Raw genomic sequence first — 26,282 nt, 5'->3', positions numbered from 1 at the left:
GGTCCCTATTCACAGTTCGGTTGCTGTCACAGAACTTTTGTGGGACATTTCTCTACACAACGTTTTCTGCATTATCGCGGGTACTATTCAGAAGTATTCCCCTGACCACAGAGCGCTCTTGGGCAGTGGATCTCAAACCTTTTACTTGCCACTCACATTCCATTGTAAGCCATCGGTGCTCTGTAATTAGTAAGGGATTGCTTAAGGTGGGATGTGAGTGGGAAGGTTGAGAATCACTGCTCTAGACCCAATTGTTACTGAAATATTTTGCTGGAGAAAAATTGTCATTGGTCCATTTTCTTTGGAGTGCTGAAGCCGTGCACATAACAAGTCAATTAGTGGTTTTCAAACTTCTTTCCACCCGCATACCAACTTAAGCAATCCCTTACTAATCACAGAGCACCTATGGCATAGGGATGTGAGTGGAAAGAAAAAGGTTGAGATCCACTGTCTAGGGCTTGGAGAGACCGAGGCACTCATCACAAGATCTACAATTTGCCCAGTTCCCTGATATTACTGGAACTCGCACTGTATTTATAAGAACATCTCGTTTTCCTTATCACTCATTTTCACCCTCCTCGCCCTCCTGGGCGTTGAAACTCAGGTGAGTCCCAATGCGGGACCTTCTATAGGTCCCTTCAAGGGACCACCAGCCACTCACCCAGACCCCACCAGCCAACTCCAAGCACACTGATTGTCAGAGAGGCCGGTAAGCCGAGTCAAGACGAGGCGGGGGACGTTATTGAGGACAGCTGGGAGTTGCGGCTACAAAAGTTTAATTCTGCAAGCAGCGGCCGTGGACGCCGCAAATTAGATAGAGAGAGAGAGAATGAAAGAAAGGCAGAGTTGGGCGAATGCCTCCGCGCGGTGAGTAGGCGCCCACGTGTTCAGCACCGTTCAGTCGGGAGCGCCTCCTCCGCCACGTCGGCGAGTACCGCAGAGAGGAGGCGGCTCCTGGAGAACAGTTCGGCGGAGAGATCGAGCGGTGCTTTACTCGGCTCACCCGGGTCCGGATTTCCGACACCCCAGCCCGACGGATGTGAGATGCACAGCGCAGCAGACATGATGGGGATGCTTGGAGTGATTGTAGGAGCTTTGCATTACCTGGGGCTCTACGTCCAACTCTCCGCTTCTTCGCAAGGTGAGACCTGGCGACCCCCACCCCCCAGCGCAGGTTCAATGCAAGCAGCCGAGGAGTATACTTCCAATGCTCCTTGTTCCACAATGTTCCTTTCCTTCCTAACCACAGAATGCAATGTAAAGTTCATAATTAACCTGCTGGTTAGAAATTAAGGAAGAATGTCTAATAACATTTTAAGAATATTCCTAAATAGAAGGTTCGCTGTGCGTTTCATCCAGTTTATTTATTTACAATGAAACATTGCCCTCTGAATTATAAGGTAGGTTAAAGTCTGCATCGAATCCATGCCCTGCTCGTTACAATATATATTGCATTTCTCAGTGTTGATTTCTAACAGATAGTCACATCAAAATAATGGGTTCTATTCAGGGCTAAAACTTCCTGCCCTGATTAGGATGAACGCCAGGTCTGTGGTAGGCAAGGAGAGAAACTGGACCATGCATCAGTATTCTTACCCTCCTTGTGTATCCGTGTGCGATCCTGGACCAAGCCACAGTGCGAGTGTGTTGCGAGTAATGGTTAACTCTCTCAAAGCCAGTCATTATTTTGAACCGAATTTTTTTTTGTCTCGTTCACACTTGAATGATTAATGATCTCACGATTCTATTTGCTTTATCTTTTTGCTATTATTTCAATTCAACTTCACAAGAATAATAATTTACTGAACAGAAAGGAATCTTCACAGGGCATCCTGCTTGAATCTGGGAACATCGTGCTGATAATCCGTTTGCCTCTAATTGGTTGCTTTGGATCTCGCTGTGATTGACTGCAGTCCGGGAGTAGCAGTTTGTTTCATGAATTCTGTACGTGAGCAATAATATAGTGGTTGGCCTTTTTTTCCACTCTAAAACTTTGTCACATAAGCTGTTTGAGTATTAACCTGGTTTCTGTGTGGCTTATTCATTTGTACTACTCGACCTGTGCGTCTGGGGTGGTGGTGGGGGTAGGTGGGTGGGTGGGTGGGAACAAAAATGTGGTTCTGTACCTCCAGGTCATTCAATGCTGGTAATATTCTTCTGTTTCGGTGGTGAGAATCATTAAACTGTAGCATCCCTATAAATCTTCACATTTCCAAGATAAATGTAACTTGGGCTATATAACTATTTTGACCATTCTCTACCCTCTTTTTTCCAACATAGGGAACTATGTTGTGTAGTGCATTATCTTTCCAGAGATGAACAGGTAAACATCTAAATGCCCAAAGATCCCAACACAATGCTGTCGACCTGAGGATCGGTTGGCAATATGTGATAACAGCTCCATAGGCCAGCTCTAGGTGGGGTAGAGGATGGGGTGAGGGAGTAACATTGCAGCATTCTGACTGTTAAGCATTGTTAAACGTGATGACTCATGGAGGAGAATAAAGTTATTTTAAGATGTGCTTTGCACTATTTTTGAAAGATAAAACCCAAATGTTTTGCTCCGGGGCCATCCAGCATACACCAAATCCACTTTCCCGAGAAGGTCCAAATCATGTACTTTCATCATGGGCTGGAGGACATTTCTAGTCCATTAAAACTATTGTGACCATTTTGTATGGTCTTTTGCCAAAATAAGATAACAGCAATAGCTTGATCTTTCCAGAGATGAACATTTTCTAAACATCCAAACATACAGACTTGAGGGGCAAGACTCAGTCTCCCACCCAACCTGCGCCTCATCACTGTGACTCTAAGTATCTCCACCCTGACATGCCCTACCTGCTCAGAATTGTAGAATCTTCTGGGAGAGGCAACAAAAGCAAATATCTTTGCCAGAAGATGCATTTCTTTCAAAATGTTGCTGTCTTCTTGAATTTTAGATTAATTGAAAAATTATATCATTAGATAAGCATGAAATAGTAGTGCACAGGAACCAGCCCATCATCCCATCATGTCTGCGCGAACATGATGTAAGATGAAACTAAATCTCTGCAGCTGGTATATGAGATATATCCTTCTATTCCCTGCATCGATCTGGAAGCTCAAACACTACTATTGTATCTGCTTCCATCATTAGCCCCGGCAGTCTCTTATGTTTTTAAAAAAAAACTTGCCTCACACATCCTTTAAATAGTCCCTTTCCTCTTTGCCTTAAATGTATGTTCTCTAGTTTTTTTACATTTTTATCCTGAGAAAAGATTCTTATTGTCTATCTATCCCATCAATGCCTCTCATAATGTTATAAACTTCTGTCACTTCTTCCTCAGTTTACAGTGTTCCATCCTCAGTTTGTTCAACCTCTCCTTGTAGCTCATATCCTCTAATTCTGCTTTGAATCCTGTTCTATGCTTTTTGGTTCTTGCTGAATCTGGATGGAGACAGTGGTGTTTACTGGAAAAGTGAGGATGCCCCCTGCTGATAAGGAAAGAACAGATGCTCAACACATTGATAGCAACCCCAAGCCGAGAGAAGTTCAAATTATAACTGACCATCTTTGTAGCATATTACATCCAAAAAAAAACCTCACTAGTTGTGATGGCAATGTAATCATATGCTTCACGGATTGACTTACATTATGCTCTTTGCTTGTTGCATGAGATCAGGTGAGTTTAAATGTTTTTTTAAAATATCTCTCCAGATGCATTAAATATCTTTCTATGGTATGCAATAATCTTTATTATTTTTAGACAAGAGTATTGCTGGAATGGAAAGATATTGTCCATCCCCAATTTACACTTGAATGCTTTGCTGTGAACCACTTTCTTGAACTACTGTTTAGGCTTGCTGAAGGTACTCCCCCATCCTCATATTGGGAAGGAGTTTCAAGATTTTGAGTTAGCAATAATGAAGGAAAAGAAATATATTTCCATTTGTATGGAGTCTGACCTGGAGACATGGAAGTATTCACTTTGCATCTGTTGCCCTTATTCTTTCACACTGTAATTTTGGAACTTCTGGAGGTGTAATTAAAACAAAAAGCTGCTGCAGTGTGTCTTGAGAATACAACATATAGCAGCTGTGGAGCAGCTTGACAATGGAGGGAATGAATGCCTGTGAATGAGGTGCTAGTCAAGGGAGCTGGTTTAGCCTTAATACTGTTGAACACCTGAATGTTGTTGGAGTTGGACACATCCACATAAGTAAGAAGGTTTTCATCACACTTAAAACAAGCCTAGTAGATGCTCAAAATGCTATGGTTCACCATAAGGTGATTAAGAATCAGCTTTGATGGTTTAACTTGGATGAAAATGAACTATTTAAATTCAATTTTGAGTAATATATGTTCCAAATCATTTCTTTTAATACATTTTCAAGTGAAAATCAAATGGTAGAATTTTTGATGGACTTCAGATTCCTGATTCCTTCAAAATGTGCTGCTAAACTAATGCTGCGCATTTTATGTCGACGTCATGCTAGAAAAATAAAAGTGGCTTTGTAAATGTTGTACTTATGAAGCATTTGAGGTGAAAAAAGTAGTGCAAAATGGATAAAGCAATTAAGAGTGTTTGTACACGAATGCCAAAATCGCAAACTTGTGAAATATTACAAGTGAAATATTCAATCTGACAACCTCATCTATAATACTCATCGATATCTTCAATATCCCAATGCGGTGTGCTTTACAATATATTAATGACATAAAATAGATGAAAGCTAAACCCCTCAACTTTTGATGATATTGTATCTTTCCTGGATTTCCATTTTCCAAAGTTGCTCACAGATCGAAGATTCATTGGGGGTGGGGTAAAGATTAGGGCTAGAGAGTCAAAGAGCTGGGTTTTTGACACCGCTATTTGAAGAGGATGGAAAGGCAGCAATAGAGTGGATTTTATAAACAGTAATGCGGGATGTGGCATGAAGTCTGCTAAATACGTCATGACTGTGTGAAATAGTAGAATGTTATTCACAACGGTGTGACACCATATGTTGTGAGAACTGAAGTATCCTCAGTCATGCTTTAAAGTCGAATTTTAGGTAATGATTGTATTTTAGTAGAGTAAATACATGAGGATACCCTACCCTAATTTTAAAGTTCCCATGAATTTATGTAACAGTTTCTGAGACAGTCGTCGTCATGAATAATAGAAATTTATGGCAGTAAAGGATGTGTTCCATGCTGACATACAAAGATCTATTAGGATTAATTCCACTTTCCAGCTCCTTGTACATTACAGAAGATCATGTACATCCATGTATTTTTTTAAATGTGGTGTGGGTTCCCATTACCTGCCATGCTCTCTGGCAATTCATCTGGACTCAAAACACTCTTAGATTTTAAAAAATGGTTTCCCCAACTCTTTTTTAATCCTTCTATGGCTTATCTTAAATCTATGCTCATTAGCTTTTCATTCCTTTGGTCAGGAATTAGTTCCTTCCTGCTCATTGTATCCAGTTCCCTAATAAAATATCACTGATTAAATCTGCACTCAGTTTCCACTGTTCTCACCTTAATTTTGTCATCATTCCTCATCTCTAAACTCCTCAGCTTCCCTGTGAGTAATCTTCCTTTCTCTAAATATCCCATTGCTAATTTTTCTTCCTTCCTGTTGAGTCAACTTTTGTTTTAAATTGCCATTTCCCTCAGATCCCATGGGCTTTTGGTTTCCGAAGTAATTTATCTTCGGAGACATTCTCAAAGGCTTTGCTAAAAAAACGACCAACTCTACAACAAATGCGCTTCCTTGTACCTCCTCAGAATTTCATTTGTTAGTCAGGCACACATTCCCTTAACAAAAAAATGTTGAATGACTTTGATTAATCTTTGCCTTTCAGAAAGATGATTTATATTGTCCCTTGGATTTATTCCAATAATTTACCGACCACTGATGTTGGGCAAACTGGCCAGTAATTACTCAGTCTGTCTCTTTTTTTCTCTTTAAAAATAAAAGTATCACATTAGCTGTCCCCTCATACTCTGGTACCAAGCCAAACACAGAAAGGACAAGTAAAATTATTTATAATATGGTTTGAACACTTGCAACATTTTTCAAAAAGAGTTACCAGTTCTAAACGAAAACCCATTAATATTGGCATGGAATTCAATTCCCTTTTGAATAAAATTGCACAGTCTTAATTTAATTGGAATTTTGTTCAAGTTAGTTCTACTTATTTATTAAAAAAATTATTGAATGATAATTGCTAATGTTCAAATGTCAGTCATTTTTATTTGCAATATTGTGAAAATATTTGAATTAAGATCTATTTAATAGATTTCAAAGATCTGCCTTAAACTTTAGGAAAATTACTATTCTTTCCAGTGTACAACATAGGACTTTTATTCTTATGCACAGATTTTTATCTATTTAGCTTATAAATTTTCGATCACTCGTGTGGTATGCAGTAACTTGTAATTGAAATGAATTATTAATTGATGTATTGAATTTAATGGATAACCCCTTTCACTGATCCATGATGATCCGGCTTCTTTTTTTTATCTTATTGAAAGGTGGAGGAAATTTCTGCATTGCAACAAAACAACAATGAATTTAAGACTTCATTATTTAATGCATAAGACATAGAACAGTACAGCATCTTCCACCCTCAATGTTGCGCCAACTCGTATTCTTTTTAAAAAAAAATGTGCTAAACCCTCCATATCCCGTAACCCTCTATTTTTCTTCCATCCACGTGCCTGTCATAGTGTGTCTTAAATGCCCTTAATGTTTCAGCCTCCACCACCATTCCTGGCAAGTCAATCAAGGCACCCACAACTCTCTACATTTAAAAAAAAACGTGCCCCTGATGTCTCCCATAAATGTCTCTCCCTTCACTTTGTACACATCTTCTAGTGTTTGCTATTACTGCCCTGGGAAACAGGTACAGGCTGTTCACCCTATCTATACCTCTCAAAATCTTGTAGATCTCTAAGTCTCCCCTGATCTTTCTACGTGCCAAATAAAAATGTCCCAATTTTTGCTAACCTTGCCTCATAAGACTTGTTTCCCAATCCAGGTAGCATCTTGGTAAATCTCCTCTGCACCCTCTCCAAAGCTTCCACATCCTCCATATAATGAGGTGACCAGAACCGTACACAATTGTGGTCTCACCAGAGATTTGTAGAGTTGCAACATGACTTCTCCACTCTTGAACTCAAATCCTCTATTAATGAAGCTTAGCATCCAATAGGCCTTCTTACCTATCTTATCAGCCTGTGTGGTGATCTTGAGGGTTGCATGGATTCGGATCCCAAGGTCCCACTGTTCATCCACACTCTTAACCCTTTTGGTTTGCCTTCCAAAATGCATCACCTCACATTTATCTGGATTGAACTCCATCTGCCACTTCTCTGCCCAAATTTGCATCCTGTCTATAATCCTCTTGTAGTCTTCAACAACCTTCAGCTCCATCCACACCTCCTCGAACCTTCATATCATCTGAAAACCTACTGACCCATCCTTCTGCCTCTTCATCCACATCATTTATAAAAATCACAAAGAGCAAGGTCCCATAACAGATCCTTGCAGTGCTCGAATAGTCACAATCCTCCAGGCAGAATTCTTTCTCTCCACTATTAGTCTCTACCTGCAAGCTAATTTTTTTTTATCTTCACAGCCAAAGTTCCATGTATCTCATGACTTTCTGAATGAGTCTCTTATGGGGGACCTTGCCAAATGCCTTACTAAAATCTATGTAGACCATATCTACCATCCTACCTTCATCAATTTCCACAGCAACCTGAGGTATATTGCTTCCAGCCCCGGGGACTTCTCAATCTTGACGTTTTTAAGAAGATCCAACATTTCATCTTCCTTATTCTCCACATTGTCCAACACACAAGCCTGTTCTATTCAGATCTCACCCTGATCAAGGTCCTTTTCTCTTGTGAATATTGAAGCAAAGTATTCATTGAGGTCCTCCCCAACCTCCTCGGACTCCAGGCACATGTGGCCTCATTTATTCTTTAGCGGTCCCACCTTCATTCTCATCATCCTTCTTCACATATGCATAGAATATCTTGATCTTGTATGTCAAGGCCTTCTCATGCCCCTTTTGAGCTCTCCTAAGTTCTTTCTTAAGCTCCTTCCTGGCTACCATATACTTCTCATGAGCCATTCTGATTTCCTTCTCCCTATATCAAATGTAGGGATCTCCAAAGTTATGGATATCGACCACAGGGAGTCGATGGGACCATCCAAAGTGTCGATAAATACCAGATGGTTGAAAGGCGGTCAATAACACTGGGGGGTGGGGTGATTGAAAATAGTACCTATGCAAGGGGTGGACAACCTCTCATGAGATTGGGCTTTGGTAGCTGACATGTTATATTTGACTGGCCTTTGACTTAGTTTAAAGCAAATGGAAGGACAGAAAGAGGTATATATACTTTGCTTTATACTCATGCAATTGTCGAATGATTTGACCACATTTTGAGAAAAAAAAGGGGTTGGATTTTACACGGGTCAAACTTTTGATCTCAGGTTTACCTGTATTGTTTAAGACCTCAGGCACTTGGATGGCTGGGAATGGGTGGTAAATTCATAGTTGGAGTATTGGTAGCTCAGATAGACGGGCAAGGACTCATAGTCAGGAGATCATATGGGCAGGAGCTGGGATGTGGATCAGTGGTCGGGAGTCAGATGGGTGAGTGGCCAAGGCCAAAATAGGTAGGTTCTACTTTTACAAGGGATTGATTATTACTCGAGTATATACTGTATCTATGTATCCCCCCCCCACCCCCACCCCCACCCCTCTGGGTCCAGCAACTCCACCCCCACCCCCCCAGTGCACGACTGCCACACCTCACCACCCCAACAAGCCCCACCACCACACCCATCCCCTCATCAAGCACCACCCCCCTTGTTTCCCCCCCCCCTCCCCCACATCCAGCACCGGGATTCCATGCCTGGGGGTCGATGAGGGATCATGTATTCCACGAAGGGGTCGATGGTCTGAAAAGGATGGGACCCCTGATCTAATGTCTGCTTCCTCCTTCCTTTTGACCAGCTGCCTCACCCTCTTCATCATCCATGGTTGCCTTTTTCTACCATTTTTACCCTGTCCCAGTGGGTCAAACCTATCCTGAACCCAACACAAATGGTCCCTAAACTTCCTCCACATTACTTCTGTGCTGTCACCCTTGAACATCTGTTTCTAATTTACTCTTTCTAGTTCTTGCCTCATCCCTTCATAATTAATACTTCCCCAGTTAAACATTTTCCCATCTTATCTGCTTTTATTCTTATCTATACCTATGCTAAAGCTTAGGGAGTTGTGGTCACTCTCACCAAAATGATCCCCCACCGAGAGGTCCACCACCTGACCAGGTTCATTACCCAGAACTAGATCCAGTAGAGCCTCTCCTCTCATTGGCCGGTCTACATACTGTGTCTGGAATCCTTCTTGAACGTCTGAAAAATTCAGCTCCATCTATCCCTCTTGTAGTCAGGAGGAACCAGGCAATATTAGGGAAGTTGAAATCACCCATAACTGCAACCCTGTATTTCCTGCACCATTCCAAGATCTCCTGCTTATCAGCTCCTCGATGACCTGAAGGCTACCTGGGGGCCTATAGACAACTCCTAATACAGTGATTATTCCCTTCCTATTTCAGACTTCCACCCTCACCAACTCAGTGGACACTCTCTCTGCAGCCTCCTCCCTTTCTATAGGTGTGATATTATCTCTGATAAGTAACACTACTTTCCTCTCACCCCCCCACCCCCCACTTTATCTCCCATCCTATACCTTTTTAAAACACCTCAACTCTCATAGCTGAATCAGCCAATCCTGCCAAGTCTCTGCAATGACCACATTGTAACATTGTAGTTCCATGTAGATCCACGCTCCAAGTCCATCCCCTTTATTCCTAATAACCCTAGCATTGAAAGAGACAGATTTCAACCATCTAACTAGCTACATTTATACCAGTCTTTCCTCACAAACTCAGAACACACAGCATCTTGCTTTTGACCTTCTGCCTTATTCTGTGCACTCAATCTGGTTCCCACCACGACCCCCTTCCCCACCCATGCAACCAAACTAATATAAACCTTCCCCAACAGCTCTAGCGAACCTGCACGCCAGGATATTGGTCCCTTTCCAGTTCAGAAGCAACTTGTCCCTTTTGTACAGGTCAGACCTTCCCCGAAAGAGATCCCAATGATCCACTGTTGCTTGTGTCCTTATTTTATGGCATTTTTTATCTTGTTCAAAATAAAATATATTTATAGGGTATGGATTAATGTAATTTGAAGATTAAAATATTTAAACATACAGTACAGTAACAGGCCCTTACAGCCCAAGAGCCCATGCCACCCAAATACCCCTACAAACCCTGTACATTTTGAAGGGTGGGAGGAAACAGGAGCGCCTAGAGGAAGCTCACACAGACATGGGAGAATGAACCAACTCTTTACTGACTGTGCAGGATTCGAACCCAGATACATTAATCTAGAACAGCACATTGATAGTGTCAATGCATTTTATACAATAAATGTTCAAATCATGGCGTCAAGAGGGCCAATGAGCTCACTTATTATGTTATCTCATTCTTGTGTATTAAGGAACTAACCATATGCCTTTCTCTTCGTTATTAATGATTAAAATTCCATACTATTAACTAGGAGTGATGAATAATTTCCTTTAGGATAGCTATTTCAATTCAACATATTGTATCCTACAATCTAATTTCAGAGTGTAAGATTTCTGTTTCATTCCATTATACAATACCCAGCAGAAAATTTAATAATGCTTTAATTATGGAAAGATGAGAATTGCATCACAATTGCATAAAACATCAGAATATTTTTTCATAATTGTTCAGCACCTTGCATTGTATTTGAAAGTTATTACCTCAAGATGATGAAGACATAAAAATCCATCTTAATCAGGATTAAAGAAACATCCAAGCTTATAACAACACGTAGTAAAAATGAATGCAGTGTAATTTGTATTAATTAGTTTAAAAACTAATTATAGATGAGTGTTTGAGTATGTTAATAGGAAAATGTGGATTACCGAAAATTCTCCACTCATGTCAAAAGTTAACAACTCATTTGTACATTCATGACTTATCAGGTTTTTTTCCTGAAAGTAATGCATTCTATATTCTATTGTATCTCCTCAACTTGAAAGAAGTGGGGATTGCACAAAGCAACAATGAACTGCTCGCTCCTGTGCTGGATCATTATATGAAGAATTTTCTTTAAAAAAAACCCCACAGAAGGAAATACAGTATAAGATAAACCAAAATGATCTTCTGGGCCTTGACATTTATCCATAAGCCTCTCAAAGATCACATTACATTTCCAGAATCATTAATTGATTCATTCTTCGGATTAGAGAGTTATAGTCTATTTCAATATCTCAAACAAGGATTCTGCGGGGAATATCAGATTAGGCAATATGGTCATACAAACTACTTTTTGGTCAATTATATTTATTATCTTTGAGGAACATTCTAGAATTTCCCAAGATAAACTAAATACTCTATTGCTTTAGAGAAGGATTATCTTGTAATTTACTAAAAATACCAATGCAGGGCAATTCTCAACTGGTGAAACACAAATAAAATTTGATATTTAATTTACTGTAATGAGATTCATACTGCTGAGTAATATTAGAGATAAGGAAAAAAAATTATTTAATCTCATTCATGATCTCAATTTTAAAAATACTTTATTGCTTTGTTTCTTTGTCTGTGAGTCGCGCTGATAAAAAAAAAATAGCATTCATTACCTATCCCTTTAAAGGGTAAATAGTGACTATACAAAATTGCTGGAGGAAGTCCCGCAACATCCATAGGAGGAAAAGATATACATACATATAACCAAAGTTTCCAGCCTGAGCCCTTCGTTAAGGTATCAAGTAGTGAGCCTGTTTCTTTGTGATGAAGATATTCTAAATAGGCCTGTAAGGTCAAGAATGCCATGATTTTTACCCAAGAATAATAAATTAACTACAACATATTTCCAAGGTAGGATAGGGTGTGATAGGTTGTTCCCATATATTTTCTTCCCTGATGTAAGGGAAGCCTTGCAATTGTAGATAAGTGGCTTTTTAATCTCCAGACACAAATCATCACTTTGGAAGAAAATGAGACAACCAGATTTACACTCAGTTTCCATCAAATTAACATCCTCTGCACACTGCCCCCACCATATGACCATGCCCACCAAGAGTAAAGCTCCCATGCGACTCCCCAGAAAACAGGAACAAATTCCCATATCTTGGAATTCATCCCATAGTGAAACCACAAATTGATGATGAAATTCATTCTTTCCTTCAATACACTAGTATCTGGGTGAAAGGCTGTTAGAAGATCAGGACCTCCAGCCCAACACAGAGTTCTGGTGTACCAGCTGGCTTTGTTACCTGCCCTACTCTATCGCATACTTCCAAGCCAATAAATTGGAAAGACACTGTGCCAATAAATTCTCAATCTACCATCAGCATCTCCTCCCAAGCCAACCTTGTAGCCATTGGTCGAACAATTGTGCTCAGACCCATTGAGCAGGACATGTAATTCACATGCCAACACCACACTTCAAAATCAGATGGTCTTTTGCAAGCTCTGTGCATGCAATGAGATTAACAGGTGGATGTAAGAAAAGGTCTAAGGATGAACTTAAAAACTCCCATGAAAAAAAAACATAATACACTCTGCCTTTCGGAAATCCTGGGCCGAGCACTAAATGTCAAGAACACGCCAATGCTACTTTTGTCCTCAAATTTCAAGAGTGGTTCCTAAAACACCCTGCTTAGAGTGTTAATTCTATTAGCAGCTTTGACCTATCTCTCATTACTTGAATTTATGAACTCATTCCTCTCAGGAAATAGCCACGTGAAGCTTGATCACGAAACAAAGACATCAGCTGGTGAATTGGCATATCTGCCTTGGCTGTTAAACAGCACCATCAATTTGGAAAGTTCATCTAACACATTTTTCAAAAGGATATTGTCGACTATTGGCAGGGGTTGTAGGTGGTGCAGTTAACTATTGATCTTAAACTATTGGGCTTGTAATGGCGCTGATTTACCACAACTTACAAACAAATAAAGAATGCACTCACTCGTTTCTTTCAGTCACACCATGAAGTCGACTTTCCTTTTTTATTCACTAGACATAACATTGCATTCTTCAACTCCCCAAAGACTGCCCAGCTCAACACCTCTCACCTTCTTATGAGCTTACTGTCATACAGGTGATCCTAACGCTCTCACTCTCCTCCTCCCAACGAAGGTAAGTATGCGTCCGCGACAGGCTAAAACATACTGGAGCTGACGTAATGCTTCAACACAATGCCCATAGAACTCACTTACACATACCGTATCTAGATATGCAGGGGCTGATGAAGTTGACCTCCATCCACAAATGTCATCCCTCGAAGAGGAGCAGGCTGTCAGTAGTGGTGGTGGTGGTGGAGAAACTTGAGACAAGAATGCTCATGTGGTCTTTTACCAAGTGGCCATTATCAAAGGGCCTTTGACATACTTTCAAATTCATTGAACCCTCAGCAAAGCATGTCTTGTAATATCGTGGTTTCAGATAACAACATTTGTATAACCATGTCCCACTCAAGAAAGTGGGAGATTTTATATCAAGGAGTCATATTCCCAACAGAATGTTACAGACCTTTGTGAAAGTCCCTCTGACATGGCGGTATTGTGGAGGGAGCAATAAATTCTGAAAAAGTGATCATTGATCTGGTGCTGGTGATCTATTGTGAATGTTCTACAATATCTCTCGCTCTACCCCTCTCCCTCTCTCTCTCTCTATACGGTGTGTGTGTAGGTCTGTGTATATAATCTATATATTACATAACAAAGTAATGAAAATGAGATAGAATTTATTGTCGTATATATTGTACATATGCACTGAAATTCGTATCGCATAGTGTAAGAAAAAACTATAGGAGAGCTGGTCCTTTTATGGTGTCAGAGCAGTCCCTGATTAGTGTAACAAGGCGAGGTTCAACACCCTGATAGCTGAAAAAAAACTAACCTTGTAGAGAGAGGGGCTGGTCTTCAAGCCTCTGTTCCTTTTGCCTGAAGGTAAATGGTGAGAAAATATTGTGATCAGGGTGATGGGGGTCCTTTCTGATGTTGGCTGCCTTCCTGAGGCAATGCCTCACATCAGTGCATTTAGTGGATGGAAGGTCGAAGCGTGTGATGGATTTGGCTTTGTTAGTTACCTTCTGTGTTCCTGGATACTCGAATGACCAAACCAGGCTCTGAAGCAATCAGTCAGTAAACTTTCCACAGTTTGTTAGCGTATTTGACCCTATGCCAAATCTCAGACTTAGAAAGTTTAGGCATTGCTGTGCCTTTTTCTACAGTTGCCTCAATGTGCTGGCTCCAGGAGGGGTCTTCTGAAATATTCAAAGAAAGGTAGCTCATTATCGCGAGTGTGGGTGTTGTTTACAGAGCTCACTGTGCTTATCATTTGACTGAATGGCAATTCCACCGATTGTGTGGCCTGTCAACTATGCTAGCACCCAACCTCCCTTGAATGTTTCTCGGCTCGATCAGAGATTGGCTGATCAGTGAAGAGCACTAGGAATTGGTGTCAAAAGGTGAGAGGAAATTGGCCCACGCCCCACTGTTGGTGGTAATGTAGGATTTTACTAGATCAGCCATTCTCAGCCTTTTTCGGTTATGGCTCCCCCAGTACTCCACAAAGTTTATGGGCCTCTTTCCCTATGAAACCATCAAGTTTTGGTTTCTACCATACTTCTACCGACTGCATTAAAAAAAACATTAAAATATTTATGTAATGTGAGGTGGAACTTAAATATGCTTTGGGCCCCCCACTGAAAAGGATGGCCTTAGGATTCCTGTTGAGAATGGCCAGACTAGATTATTGATTCATAGAATCATACAGCACAGAAATGATTCAATTTTGCCCTCCTCTTCCAAGCTGTCAGGATGTCTACGGTTTCTATGCTAACTCTATTTGTCTGTGTTAGGTCTTTATCCCTCTATGCCTTTCTATCCAAGCACCTGTCCCTTTAAACACTGTAATTGTATCTGCCTCCACCACCCCCTGAGTGGCTCATTCCAGATAACTGCCACGCTCTGTGTGAAAAACACATTCAACCTATGTCCTCTAGTTCTAAACTCCCTGCTCTGAGATCAAGACTCTGACTCTCAACCCTAACTGTGCCCCTCATAATTTTCTAAAGCTCCATCACATCGCCCCCTTGTCCTGAAATGATAAATTTTCTGAATGTTAATATTTTGCAAATCATCACATCTCAGAGAGCAGGCAAATGGTTAATCTAATGTAAATTACATAACTTTTCTAATTCAAACTGGCACTATATTATTCTTTAGACAGACAGCACGGTGACAGGCCATTTCACTCATGAGTCTGTGTCACCCAATTAACTTACCCCCCCCCCCACCCCGGTAAGTTTTGAATGGTGGGAGGAAACCAGAGCCCCTGGGGAAAACCTGCACAGATACGGGGAGAACGTACAAACTCCTTACAGACAGCACGGGATTCTGCTGCAAAGGTGCTATGCTAACTACTCTCCAACCAGGCTGCCCCAATATATAAATAGGAACTTTGCTTGTATTAAATATCTGATCATTTTGAAACTAGCAAATATTAAATAAAAATAAAAATTACAACCTATGGTTAAAACATTCATCACTTTTAGCCACCTTCTGCAGTTGGAAAATAGTATATGCTCGGATATAACCAGAGACACCTTAGTGGAGGAGTAGACCATTCAGTTGTTCAAATCTGATCAGTTCTAACTATCTGTTCTAATCCAACCCAGTCTAATTCTTACCCTTTGCTCCATATTTTCTGTTGAATGTAATTATAGCCATTTTAATAATATCTTATTCTGTTCGTGCCTGCATGACGACAATGGTCCCCGATCCATGTTTCCCATAATAAAACTTTCCAGTGCACCAGTGCAGGAAATTACCCCCTGTTGCAATGCACAAAATTTCAGGCCTGACAATGGCCCCAGCCTGAAACATTGGTTATCTTTTACTTCCTATGGATATTGTGTGACCTGCTGGTTTTCTCCAGCATATTTTTGTAGTGCACTTGACACCAGCATCTGCAGGCTTCCTTGGTTAACATTGTTCACTGTTGTTAGTTTCTAACTATTTCATGTTTTTTTTTCATTTTGATCAAGTTCCTCCTCATCTTTTTTTCTGCTCCAGTATCTACAATGTAATTTCCTCATAGATCTGACGCTGTGTCTGTAATGAGACAGACAAAACACCTCAGAATAGCCTGGCTGTTGGCTAATCAATATCTTATTCAGATTCATCACTGCTTTGATTTTGTTTGCGAAGCATGTTTACGTATAATATTTTCCAACTGCAATATCTATTACTGTCTGCTGCCTGCTTTTTTTTTGAGCAAGATCATTATCTTGTAAGAGAAACAAGATGGGCGGCTGATCTACCACAGCAACAATCCTGAAATCAAGGACAGATACATTAATATGGCAACCTTGCAATGTAGGAATACTTTCATGGAGACTAAAAGGCTGTTTTCCAGAAACAGGCAACACGTCATTTTCCTTCTCCGATGGTTCATTTGGGAAACACATTCATTAACTTGATTTTAACCATCATTCTTGTTCGAAAGAGGAAGAAAACTGCTGAAATATTTCATAGTGTGGGGCAATTCAAAATCAATAAATGCTGGGATGTGAAAGAACTATTGGCATTTTACTATATATTTATTTGACATGATCTAACGTGCACCAGTTATAGATAGACATCGTTCAATTTTTCCACTCATTCCCTGCTGATGTGTAAAATTAAGATTCCCTGATACCTTATAGGAACCATCTTGTATTCACCTCATTCAAGCTACCAATCTTCATTTATTGACTTCCAGTTTCTTAGTGCTAGAAGAGCTGTCATTTAGATGCATAAACGAAAGATAAAGCAATCTCAATTACAAATGCCCAGGAGCATTTAGTTACTTTTCTTATCTTCAGATCAAATAGTGGCAGGCTGCAACTTCTTTTCCTGTTTTGACTCTGTTGGACTGTGATGAAAGAGCTTTAAATCAGTTTTTCTGTATGAATGTTATTTTAATATTTGCATTATAAATGGATGTTAGCACACACCTTGCCATGTAATTCCAACAGCCGACAAACATTTTATTTTTAATAGTGATATCTGTAACTATAGCCCCTTTTTCACTGGCTCCCTGTCCCAGGAATTAATTGTGAATTTACTGGGACAGCGTCCAGTGGAAAAGGAACATTGTCCGAATGTCGGCATCAAATAATAATATCACTTCACGCCGGGGATTAATTCCCTCTACCCCTACTCGTATCCCTGATTTTTGCTGACACACCGGCATGCTGATAAAACCAGTGAAAAAAGGACAGCAGGAAGTCACCCGTTTCCAGTTGAAGGTAGATGAGTGTGTTCAGTGGAAAAGTAATTAGTGTCCCAGTTAAGGGTGGCCCAGTGGCAACTGCGTATAGGGTTTCCTATCCCGGGACATGCATGGCCAATTAACTGGGATGCCAGTGGAAAAGGGGCTAAAGTGAATAAAACATGAAATACCACTGAATATAAAATAGAACTTGGGCCTAATGTATTCTCATTTTGGTATTTTTGAAATTTGTTTTTACATTTCCGAAACGACGTGTTAGGGAAGTATCCACTGTTAATGCCAGTCATGTTTATCATTATTAAGGAAATAAGAAATATCCTAATACACAAATTTCCTGAAGGCAAAATACTTTAAATTAAAGTATTTTTTTCACTACAGATAAATCTATTTTTATTTCAGTGTCATATTTTAAATATGAATGATAATTTCAAGGGAATTATGCAAGATCTTAAGTAAATTGACAAAGGAATGATATGAAATAAGATCATCGATGACGATGTCTTTAAAGGCATGTACTGAGCATGAGGTGAAAATACACTCCAGGGGTTTGTGGCAACTCTCTGATTGCCTAATGGTAGGCATTCTAAATGTAGTATTGACAATAATGGAAACTTTTACTTTCACAAAGCACAGACAAAACAGAGATGATTCATTTGAGTAAAAATAAAGAAATAATAGGGGAAAAACATCTCCAGATGAAGATGTAGAAAAACATGTGAAGAACACCACTTGCACCAATGTATGAACCACAGTGAAGATGTGGAATGAAACACGAAAGTCTGCAACCGCTGTGATTGTAGTAAAAACACAAAAATGCTGGAAGAACTCAGCTGGTCTTGCAACATCCATAGGAGGTAAAGATGTAGTCAATCTTTTGGGCCTGAGCTATTCTTTAAGGTATAGAATGTATGCAAGAGGATAGAGAGGTCAATTTAAAATAAATATTTCAAATAGAATAATCTCAACATTATTCCCATATGTGTTTGATGAAGGGAATAAAAACAAGTTAATAGGACAGATTAGAAGGAGTTAGGGTTTCCGACTTGTAGGATACTTGAACTAACTCTTTTGATACAAATCTTATATACATAGAACAGCACGGGGTCTTTGACACATGGTATCAGTGTCAGCCACAATATTCTGCAATGGATTTATAACATATATCTGACCATTATCCTCATGGCAATCCAATCAACGCATCATTCTATGGAAGGGTGCAGGACTATAGGATGATGGGAGATCTTGACCATCCCAGTATTGAAGGGAGCAGGTTTTGTGTTTAAAGGTAGGGGAGATGGAGGAGATATTTTTAACTATTTAATGTCTGCACTGGCAATCAGGAAGGATGTGTTGCAGGTGGAGAATATCATGGAATGGAGGGTGGGAAACATCTTGAGAACAGTGATTTTTTTTTTAAAAAGTATTAGAGAAATAATTGAAACCAAAGCTGTAGAAAATGCTGGGTCTTTGACCTGAACCCAGAATCTTCTGCCCTAAAGCCATATTAGATTAGTGCTAAAAAGAACTAAAAGCAAAATGGAACAATAAAGTTTTTGAGTGGAAAGGGGGGAACATTCATTGAATTGAAATTGGAGTCAAAAACTTCCAGGCAGATATGTTGTGGGATAATTGACAACTTGTGATAGAGCAACTAGTTCAGGTACAGTCCAGTCAGAAAGAAAGGAAAAGAGGGAAACAAAGTCAATATGACAAAGGACCAGACTCCCAGCCTAGAGAATAGAATAAAGTAAAAAGAAAATCCTTATGATATTTATTAGCTTGATTAAGAAATACAAAAGAGATAAAATCAGAGACCGAAAACAAGAAGTTGAGTTCTAGCATATAAAGTGAACCCTCACGCTCTCTCCAGAGCATATTAACAATAAAACACAATCTAAAGTAAAGAGGAACTCATTAGGTTCCAAAACAAAAGACTGTGAAGGATGAAGGTATCTGGGGTTTTAAATGAATACATCCCATCAACATTTTGTAAGGTAGAATATCAAAGAGGAAGTGCAAGGAAAATTCACCCAAACTAAATGGTAGGAGACTCAGGTCACTGAGTTAAATATGGATAGAAATTTAGGAGGGGCTTAACATGATCATCCAATCCAATAGGGAGAACCCAGAGGACTGGAGGATTGTAACTGTTGATCCCATGTTCAAAAGGGGAAAAAGAAAATGTTGAGCACAGAGAAATCTTTTAAACCTATAATTGAGAGAAACAAACTATTTGAACAAGCGGGAAATCAATGCAGATGTATTACGGGCAAAACATGGTTGATTAAATGGTTACATTTTTGAAGATGTAATGAGAAATTAGCTGAAGGCAGTGCAGAGGATATTGTGTACATTGACTTTCAAAAAATATTTAATGATGTGCTGGATTCATTTGCATAATTGAGATTCGTACAATAAAAATGCCAATGGCAGGAGGGGTTAAAAATTGTTTTGGGAATAGAACAGATTTGTGTTGAGAATAGTTGTTTTTTGGACTAGAGGATGTTATACAAAGATTTCTCAAGTGCTCTGTTTTAGAAGGAAGCACTGGAGTTTTTGGCATTCACTAATAATTAAACAGAGTTTAAAAATAGGCATTTTAACATAAAAAGTGTAATAAAGACAGTTAGGACAGTCGGACAAACACAGAATGGACTGACATAAGACAGATGTAAGGGTAGGGGAGGTGCAGCGGGAGGTGATAGAATTTGTGTGAAGAATGATGAGGCAATCCAGGCCAAAGGGTGAATTTTAAATTGGGGAAAAATGCAGAGCGATTTGATGTGGTTAGTCATGAACATCTGAAAATGGTTGGAGGGATTAACAAAGCAGTTGGTGATAGGGAACTATGAGCATAATCAGAGACCTGGGGTAGGTATAAAGGTCAGGAATATATGCTAACCTGGAGAAAACACCAGCTTGTCCCTGACTAGAGTTGTGCATGTAACCCTGGACACCATGCAAGAGGAGGGATGTAAGGACTTGGAAAGAGGTCAGAGAGAGTAACATATAAATCAGAGCTGTGGGAATAAACTGAATTTTTGATTGGATACTTTGTAAGTTTGCCCACATCATCGCTGTGTTTCAAAAGCTGCAGAGGTCCAAGTGCAGAATGCTTGATAAAGCATAGCATTTTCTCCAGTGTGAAAAACAACCGTTTACAATCCCATGGGTGGGGGATGCATGGGTGGCTTTGTCTGCTTGTAAAACATTTGTAGACATGATGCTTGCGACTTTTAGCGGGAAGTCCCTGCATTGGGGGTGAGGCTTGAATGATCAGCTGGTTTCAGGGATCAAGTTGCTCCTGAAGGTGAAAGATGAAAGAAAGCAGTGACTTATGGGTAACTCACCAATCAGTGAGGCAGCCTCGCTTAAAGCAATCTGTAGACTCAAACCGTGCATCTTGGCGCCTCACAGTTTGGCGGGCAGCAACCTCCTTTGAAGAAGACCGCAGAGCCCACCTCACTGACAAAAGGCAAAGGAGGAAAATCCCAACACCCAACCCCAACCAACCAATTTTCCCCTGCAACCGCTGCAACCGTGTCTGCCTGTCCCGCATCGGACTTGTCAGCCACAAACGAGCCTGCAGCTGACGTGGACATTTACCCCCTCCATAAATCTTCGTCCGTGAAGCCAAGCCAAAGAAGAGATGTTGTGGAGTACAGAAATATGGTAAATATTCATACTGCCCTTGATAAATGGTGACTTTCACCCTTGGTGTTTTGAATGACACTAATATGTTTTTTGAAAACATAGATCTTCCGTGATTTTTCTGCTCTGAAGGTTCTCCCTACCTTCAGGAGTGGCTGTTCACACAGGAGCGACCAAAACTCTAAATATCCATATCACATCGCGTGTTTAAACAGAATGCAGTAGTTAAGGAGGCCGGACATCCTATTCATGAACCCATTGTTCATGGATCGCCTGCAGGTGATTTGTGAAAATAACTAGGGGTCGAGAAAGTAAAATGTCAGAACGGGAATGAGTCCTTATTCCCGTTCAAATCTTTTTAAATAGACTGTGTTCTGGAAAATTGGGAATAATTTGGCTCTTGGACTGCATTCATTGGTGTATAGAAGAATGAGAGGGGATCTCAAAGAAACATTTCAAATGCTAAAAGGATTGGACAGAGTAGATGCGAATAAGATGTTTCGCTTGGTGGGTGAATATATAAAATTTTTGCTTACAAAATACCCTTTTGCCTGCTCCAAGTAAGAATTTGGGTGCATATATACATTATACAATATATAATGAGTCTAGCACTCCTCGAGATACAAGTAAGATTACTACAATGTGAAGTTGGGCTGAGTAGTAATGGTTGTGCCTGCGATACAGGTGCTGAAATGTTTCCAGTCTTGTGTGCCAGTCATTAATGCATAATGACACAATTTGTGCTCTTTGGCAAATTAATTAAAATAATATGTATGCAGGAAGTAGAAAGATCAAACAGATCATGTCATCAATCCTCATACAATATTGATCTGATGCTAATGTCATCAAATTGGACCATGAAAATTCAATTAAAGTAATTTATCAATCATATACAGGGAACTTAGTATTCTGCAAGAGGAAGAATTCCCTTCTCACCAGCTCCTACATTATGCTGTTTATGGGGATAATTTTCCAGCGTGTTAGTGATTGATTAGAATGAGGGTTAGACGTGGAAAGGAAAGAACAAAGAACAGCAGATGGTGGAATCTGGAGCAAAAAAAACCAAATTGCTGCAAGAACTCATTGGGAAATGGAGGACTTACGGCAAAGGGGTTGTCAACATTTAGGGTTATGAACCTGCATCAGGATTAGGAATGTGGAGGAGTTATAGCCAGTATATAGAAGTGAGAGGGAGGGTTGAGGCAGAGGCTGCTGAGTGATAGGTGGAAACTGATAAGGGACAGCAAACTAAGCAGATGGATTGGGGTGGTGGTGGGGGGTTGGGGGGGGGGGGGAGATGAAGGTAGATCATAGGTATAACCAGCTATGGAAGAATAATGGGCAGATGGTGGAGGGTGAGATCACAAGATAAAGGAACAGATGTAGGCCATTCAGTCCATCGAGTCTGCTCTACCACATAATCTAGTTCCAATTTCTAGCCTTTCCCCCGTATCCCTTGCTACCCTAACTAATTAGATACCTATCAATCTCCTCCTTAAACTCCCCCAATGATCAGTCTTCCACAGCTGTAAGTGGCAACAAATTCCACAAATCCACGACCCTCTGGCTAAAGAAATTTCTTGTCATCTCTATTTTAAGTGGGTACCTTCTAATTCTAAGACTGTGCCCTCTTGTCCTGGATTCACCCACCAAGCGAAACATCTTATTCGCATCTACTCTGTCCAATCCTTTTAGCATTTGAAATGTTTCTTTGAGATCCCCTCTCATTCTTCTATACACCAATGAATGCAGTCCAAGAGCCAATAAACGTCCCTCATGTGTTTGCCCTCGCATTCCAGGAATCATCCTCGTAAATCTTCTCTGTACTCTCTCCAGCATCATTACATCCATTCTAAGATAAGGGGCCTAAAACTGCACACATTTCTCCAAATGTGGTCTCACCAGTGCCCCACAGAGCCACATCAAGACCTCTTTACTCTTGTACACTATTCCTCTTGAAATGATTGCAAACATAGCATTTGCTTTTGTTACTGCCGATCCAACCTGGTAGTAAGTTTTAGGTCAGGGGTGTCAAACTCAAATTCACAGAGGGCCAAAATTAAAAACTTGGACTAAGTCGTGGGCCAAACTAAATATTTATTGAAAATTTTTAACAACATATGCATGTTTTCTCTTCTTTCAACATATGTAATGTTAAACTTTTTCTTATTAGAATAAATGTTTAATAATAGCTTTGGTTAAACTCTTTCCAGAAGAAGCATTAACAAATGAGAAATAAAATATTCTTTTTTTTTTATTTTTATTTTTCACACTATAAACCACATTGATCAAGATACATAAATTTTTCTTTTCAAATATATACAGTGTCGTTTTCTTCCCCCCCCCTCTTCCCATCCCACCCTCCCTACCTCCCCTCCCATTCATTTAAAGTTCAGAATCTAAGATACATTAAACCCGTCAAACAATGTTGTCACTCAATAAAAATAAATAAGAAATTCCACTGAGTCAATTCTTTTCATTTCCTTTTCCTTCTGTCATTTTAGGTGGTAGATGTCCCCGGTAGGTTTTCTCTATTGTGTTTCACGTATGGCTCCAAAATTTGTTCAAATATTGTAATATTATTTCTTAAATTATATGTTATTTTTTCTAATGGAATACATTTATTCATTTCTATATACCATTGTTGTATTCTCAAGTTATCTTCTAATTTCCAGGCTGACATAATATATTTTTTTGCTACAGCTAGGGCTATCCTAACAAATCTTTTTTGTGCACCATCCAAATCAAGTCCAAATTCTTTGTTTTTTATGTTATTTAGGAGGAAGATCTCTGGGTTTTTTGGTATATTGCTTTTTGTGATTTTATTTAATATCTGGTTTAGATCTTCCCAAAATTTTTTCACTTTCTCACATGCCCAGATTGCATGAATTGTTGTTCCCATTTCCTTTTTACAGCGAAAACATCTCTCAGATACTGTTGGGTCCCATTTATTTAACTTTTGAGGTGTAATGTATAGCCTGTGTATCCAGTATCATACATAACCTCGTGTTTATTGTATTTCTCATAGTTCCAGAGCATAACTTCTCCCATGTTTCCTTCTTTATCTTTATGTTTAAATCTTGTTCCTATTTTTGTTTAGTTTTACCATTTGTTTCCTCATTCTCCTTTTCTTGCAGTTTAATATACATATTTGTTATAAATGTTTTGATTATCATTGTGTCTGTAATCACATATTCAAAATTACTTCCCTCTGGTAACCTTAGACTGCTTCCCAATTTGTCCTTCAAGTAGGATTTCAGTTGGTAGTATGCCAACACTGTATCGTGAGTTATATTATATTTATCCTTCATTTGTTCAAAGGATAATAATTTATTTCCTGAAAAGCAATTTTCTATTCTTTTGATCCCTTTTTTCTCCCATTCTCTAAAGGAAAGGTTATCTATTGTAAAAGGGATTAGCTGATTTTGCGTCAGTATTAGTTTTGGTAATTGGTAATTTGTTTTATTCCTTTCTACATGAATCTTCTTACAAATATTGAGCAGATGATGTAATACTGGAGAATTCCTACGTTGTACCAATTTTTCATCCCATTTATATAATATATGTTCAGGTATCTTCTCCCCTATTTTATCTAGTTCTAATCTAGTCCAATCTGGCTTTTCCCTTGTTTGATAAAAATCTGATAGATATCTTAATTGTGAGGCTCTATAATAATTTTTAAAGTTTGGCAGTTGTAAGCCTCCTTGTTTATACCATTCTGTTAATTTATCTAGTGCTATCCTCGGTTTCCCCCCTTTCCATAAAAATTTCCTTATTATTTTCTTTTACTCCTTGAAGAATTTCTCCGTCAAGTGTATTGGCAATGCCTGAAATAGGTATTGTATCCTTGGGAAAATGTTCATTTTAATACAGTTTATCCTTCCTATAAGTGTTAGTGGTAAGTCTTTCCAATGCTCTACGTCGTCCTGTAATTTTTTCATTAGTGGATAATAATTGAGTTTATATAGATGGCCGAAGTTTTTATTTATTTGTATACCTAGGTATCATATTGCTTGCATTTGCCATCTGAATGGTGATTCTTTCTTAAATTTTGAGAAATCCACATTATTCATTGGCATTGCTTCACTTTTATTTCCGTTAATCTTGTATCCCGACACTTTTCCATATTCTTTCAATTTCTTATGTAATTCTTTTATTGATATTTCTGGTTCTGTTAAGTATACTATAACGTCATCTGCAAATAAACTGATTTTATATTCCTTGTCTTTTATTTTTATCCCTTTTATATTATTTTCTGTTCTTATCAATTCTGCTAGTGGTTCTATAGCTAACATATATCCAAAAGTTGCATTTCTTCCATCGATTTAATTATAAAGTTGGTTACTTTGTTCTTTCTGTTAATTTTTTTCCCAGTTTTGTCCATATTTGAATCCAAATTAAGGTTGAAATACCCTCCTATTAGTATGTTCCCTTACGTGTCTGCTATCTTCAAAAAAATATCTTGCATAAATTTTTGATCTTCTTTGTTAGGTGAATATACATTGAGTAAATTCCAAAACTCCGAATATATCTGACATTTTATCATTACATATCTCCCTGCTGGATCTATTATTTCCTCTTTTATTTTAATTGGTACATTTTTACTGATTAATATAGCTACTCCTCTAGCTTTTGAATTATATGACGCTGCTGTTACATGTCCTACCCAATCTCTCTTTAATTTCTTGTGCTCCATTTCAGTTAAATGTGTTTCTTGCACGAATGCTATATCAATTTTTTCTTTTTTCAGTAAATTTAGCAATTTCTTCCTTTTGATTTGGTTATGTATTCCGTTAATATTTAAAGTCATATAGTTCAACGTAGCCATTTCATACTTTGTTTATCTTTCCTTTCCGTTTCCTCATCATCACCTTTCCTTCTTATCCATTTCTGTTTTCTTGTTTTGAACACTTTATAAGACAACATTTCTAAAACATGAGACATTTCCCTTATTCTCCTATCTAAAATTTCTTTAACCCCACTATCCCCTCCCCTTCCTGAGTTGCCCTTTATCCCTTGTCGGGCAACCACATCTCCCCTCTCCATTTGGATTTGCGAATTCACTCGCAAGCATCAACTGATTTCGCAGTGACCGTAACTCCTCCCCATCCAGCCCCCCACAGAAAAGATTTTAATCTTCATATATAACAAAGGTCACTCTCTTAATTCCCTCCTTACTTCCTCTCTTCCCTTTCTTTCCCTTAGTAATTCTTATCTATACTCTATACATTTTCCTTTAAATACG

At 39.1% G+C, this 26,282-nt stretch overlaps 1 protein-coding gene across 1 annotated transcript in view; it reads left to right on the top strand.

The window, feature by feature from the left end:
* The first annotated feature begins 1,065 nt into the window (after positions 1 to 1,065).
* The window catches only part of vstm2l (V-set and transmembrane domain containing 2 like), a 78,066-nt gene continuing 52,849 nt past the window's right edge, over positions 1,066 to 26,282 (top strand). Inside the window, exons 1-2 of the mRNA XM_069888044.1 lie at positions 1,066 to 1,141; positions 4,863 to 4,884. Coding sequence (XP_069744145.1) covers positions 1,066 to 1,141; positions 4,863 to 4,884 — 98 coding nt within the window. The remainder of the gene's footprint in view (positions 1,142 to 4,862; positions 4,885 to 26,282) is intronic.

This window comes from Narcine bancroftii, chromosome 6, assembly GCF_036971445.1.
Source record: "Narcine bancroftii isolate sNarBan1 chromosome 6, sNarBan1.hap1, whole genome shotgun sequence".
Classification (NCBI taxonomy): Eukaryota; Metazoa; Chordata; class Chondrichthyes; order Torpediniformes; family Narcinidae; genus Narcine; species Narcine bancroftii.
Note: the sequence above shows the minus strand (reverse complement) of the source record. Positions and strands in the feature narration are given on the sequence as shown.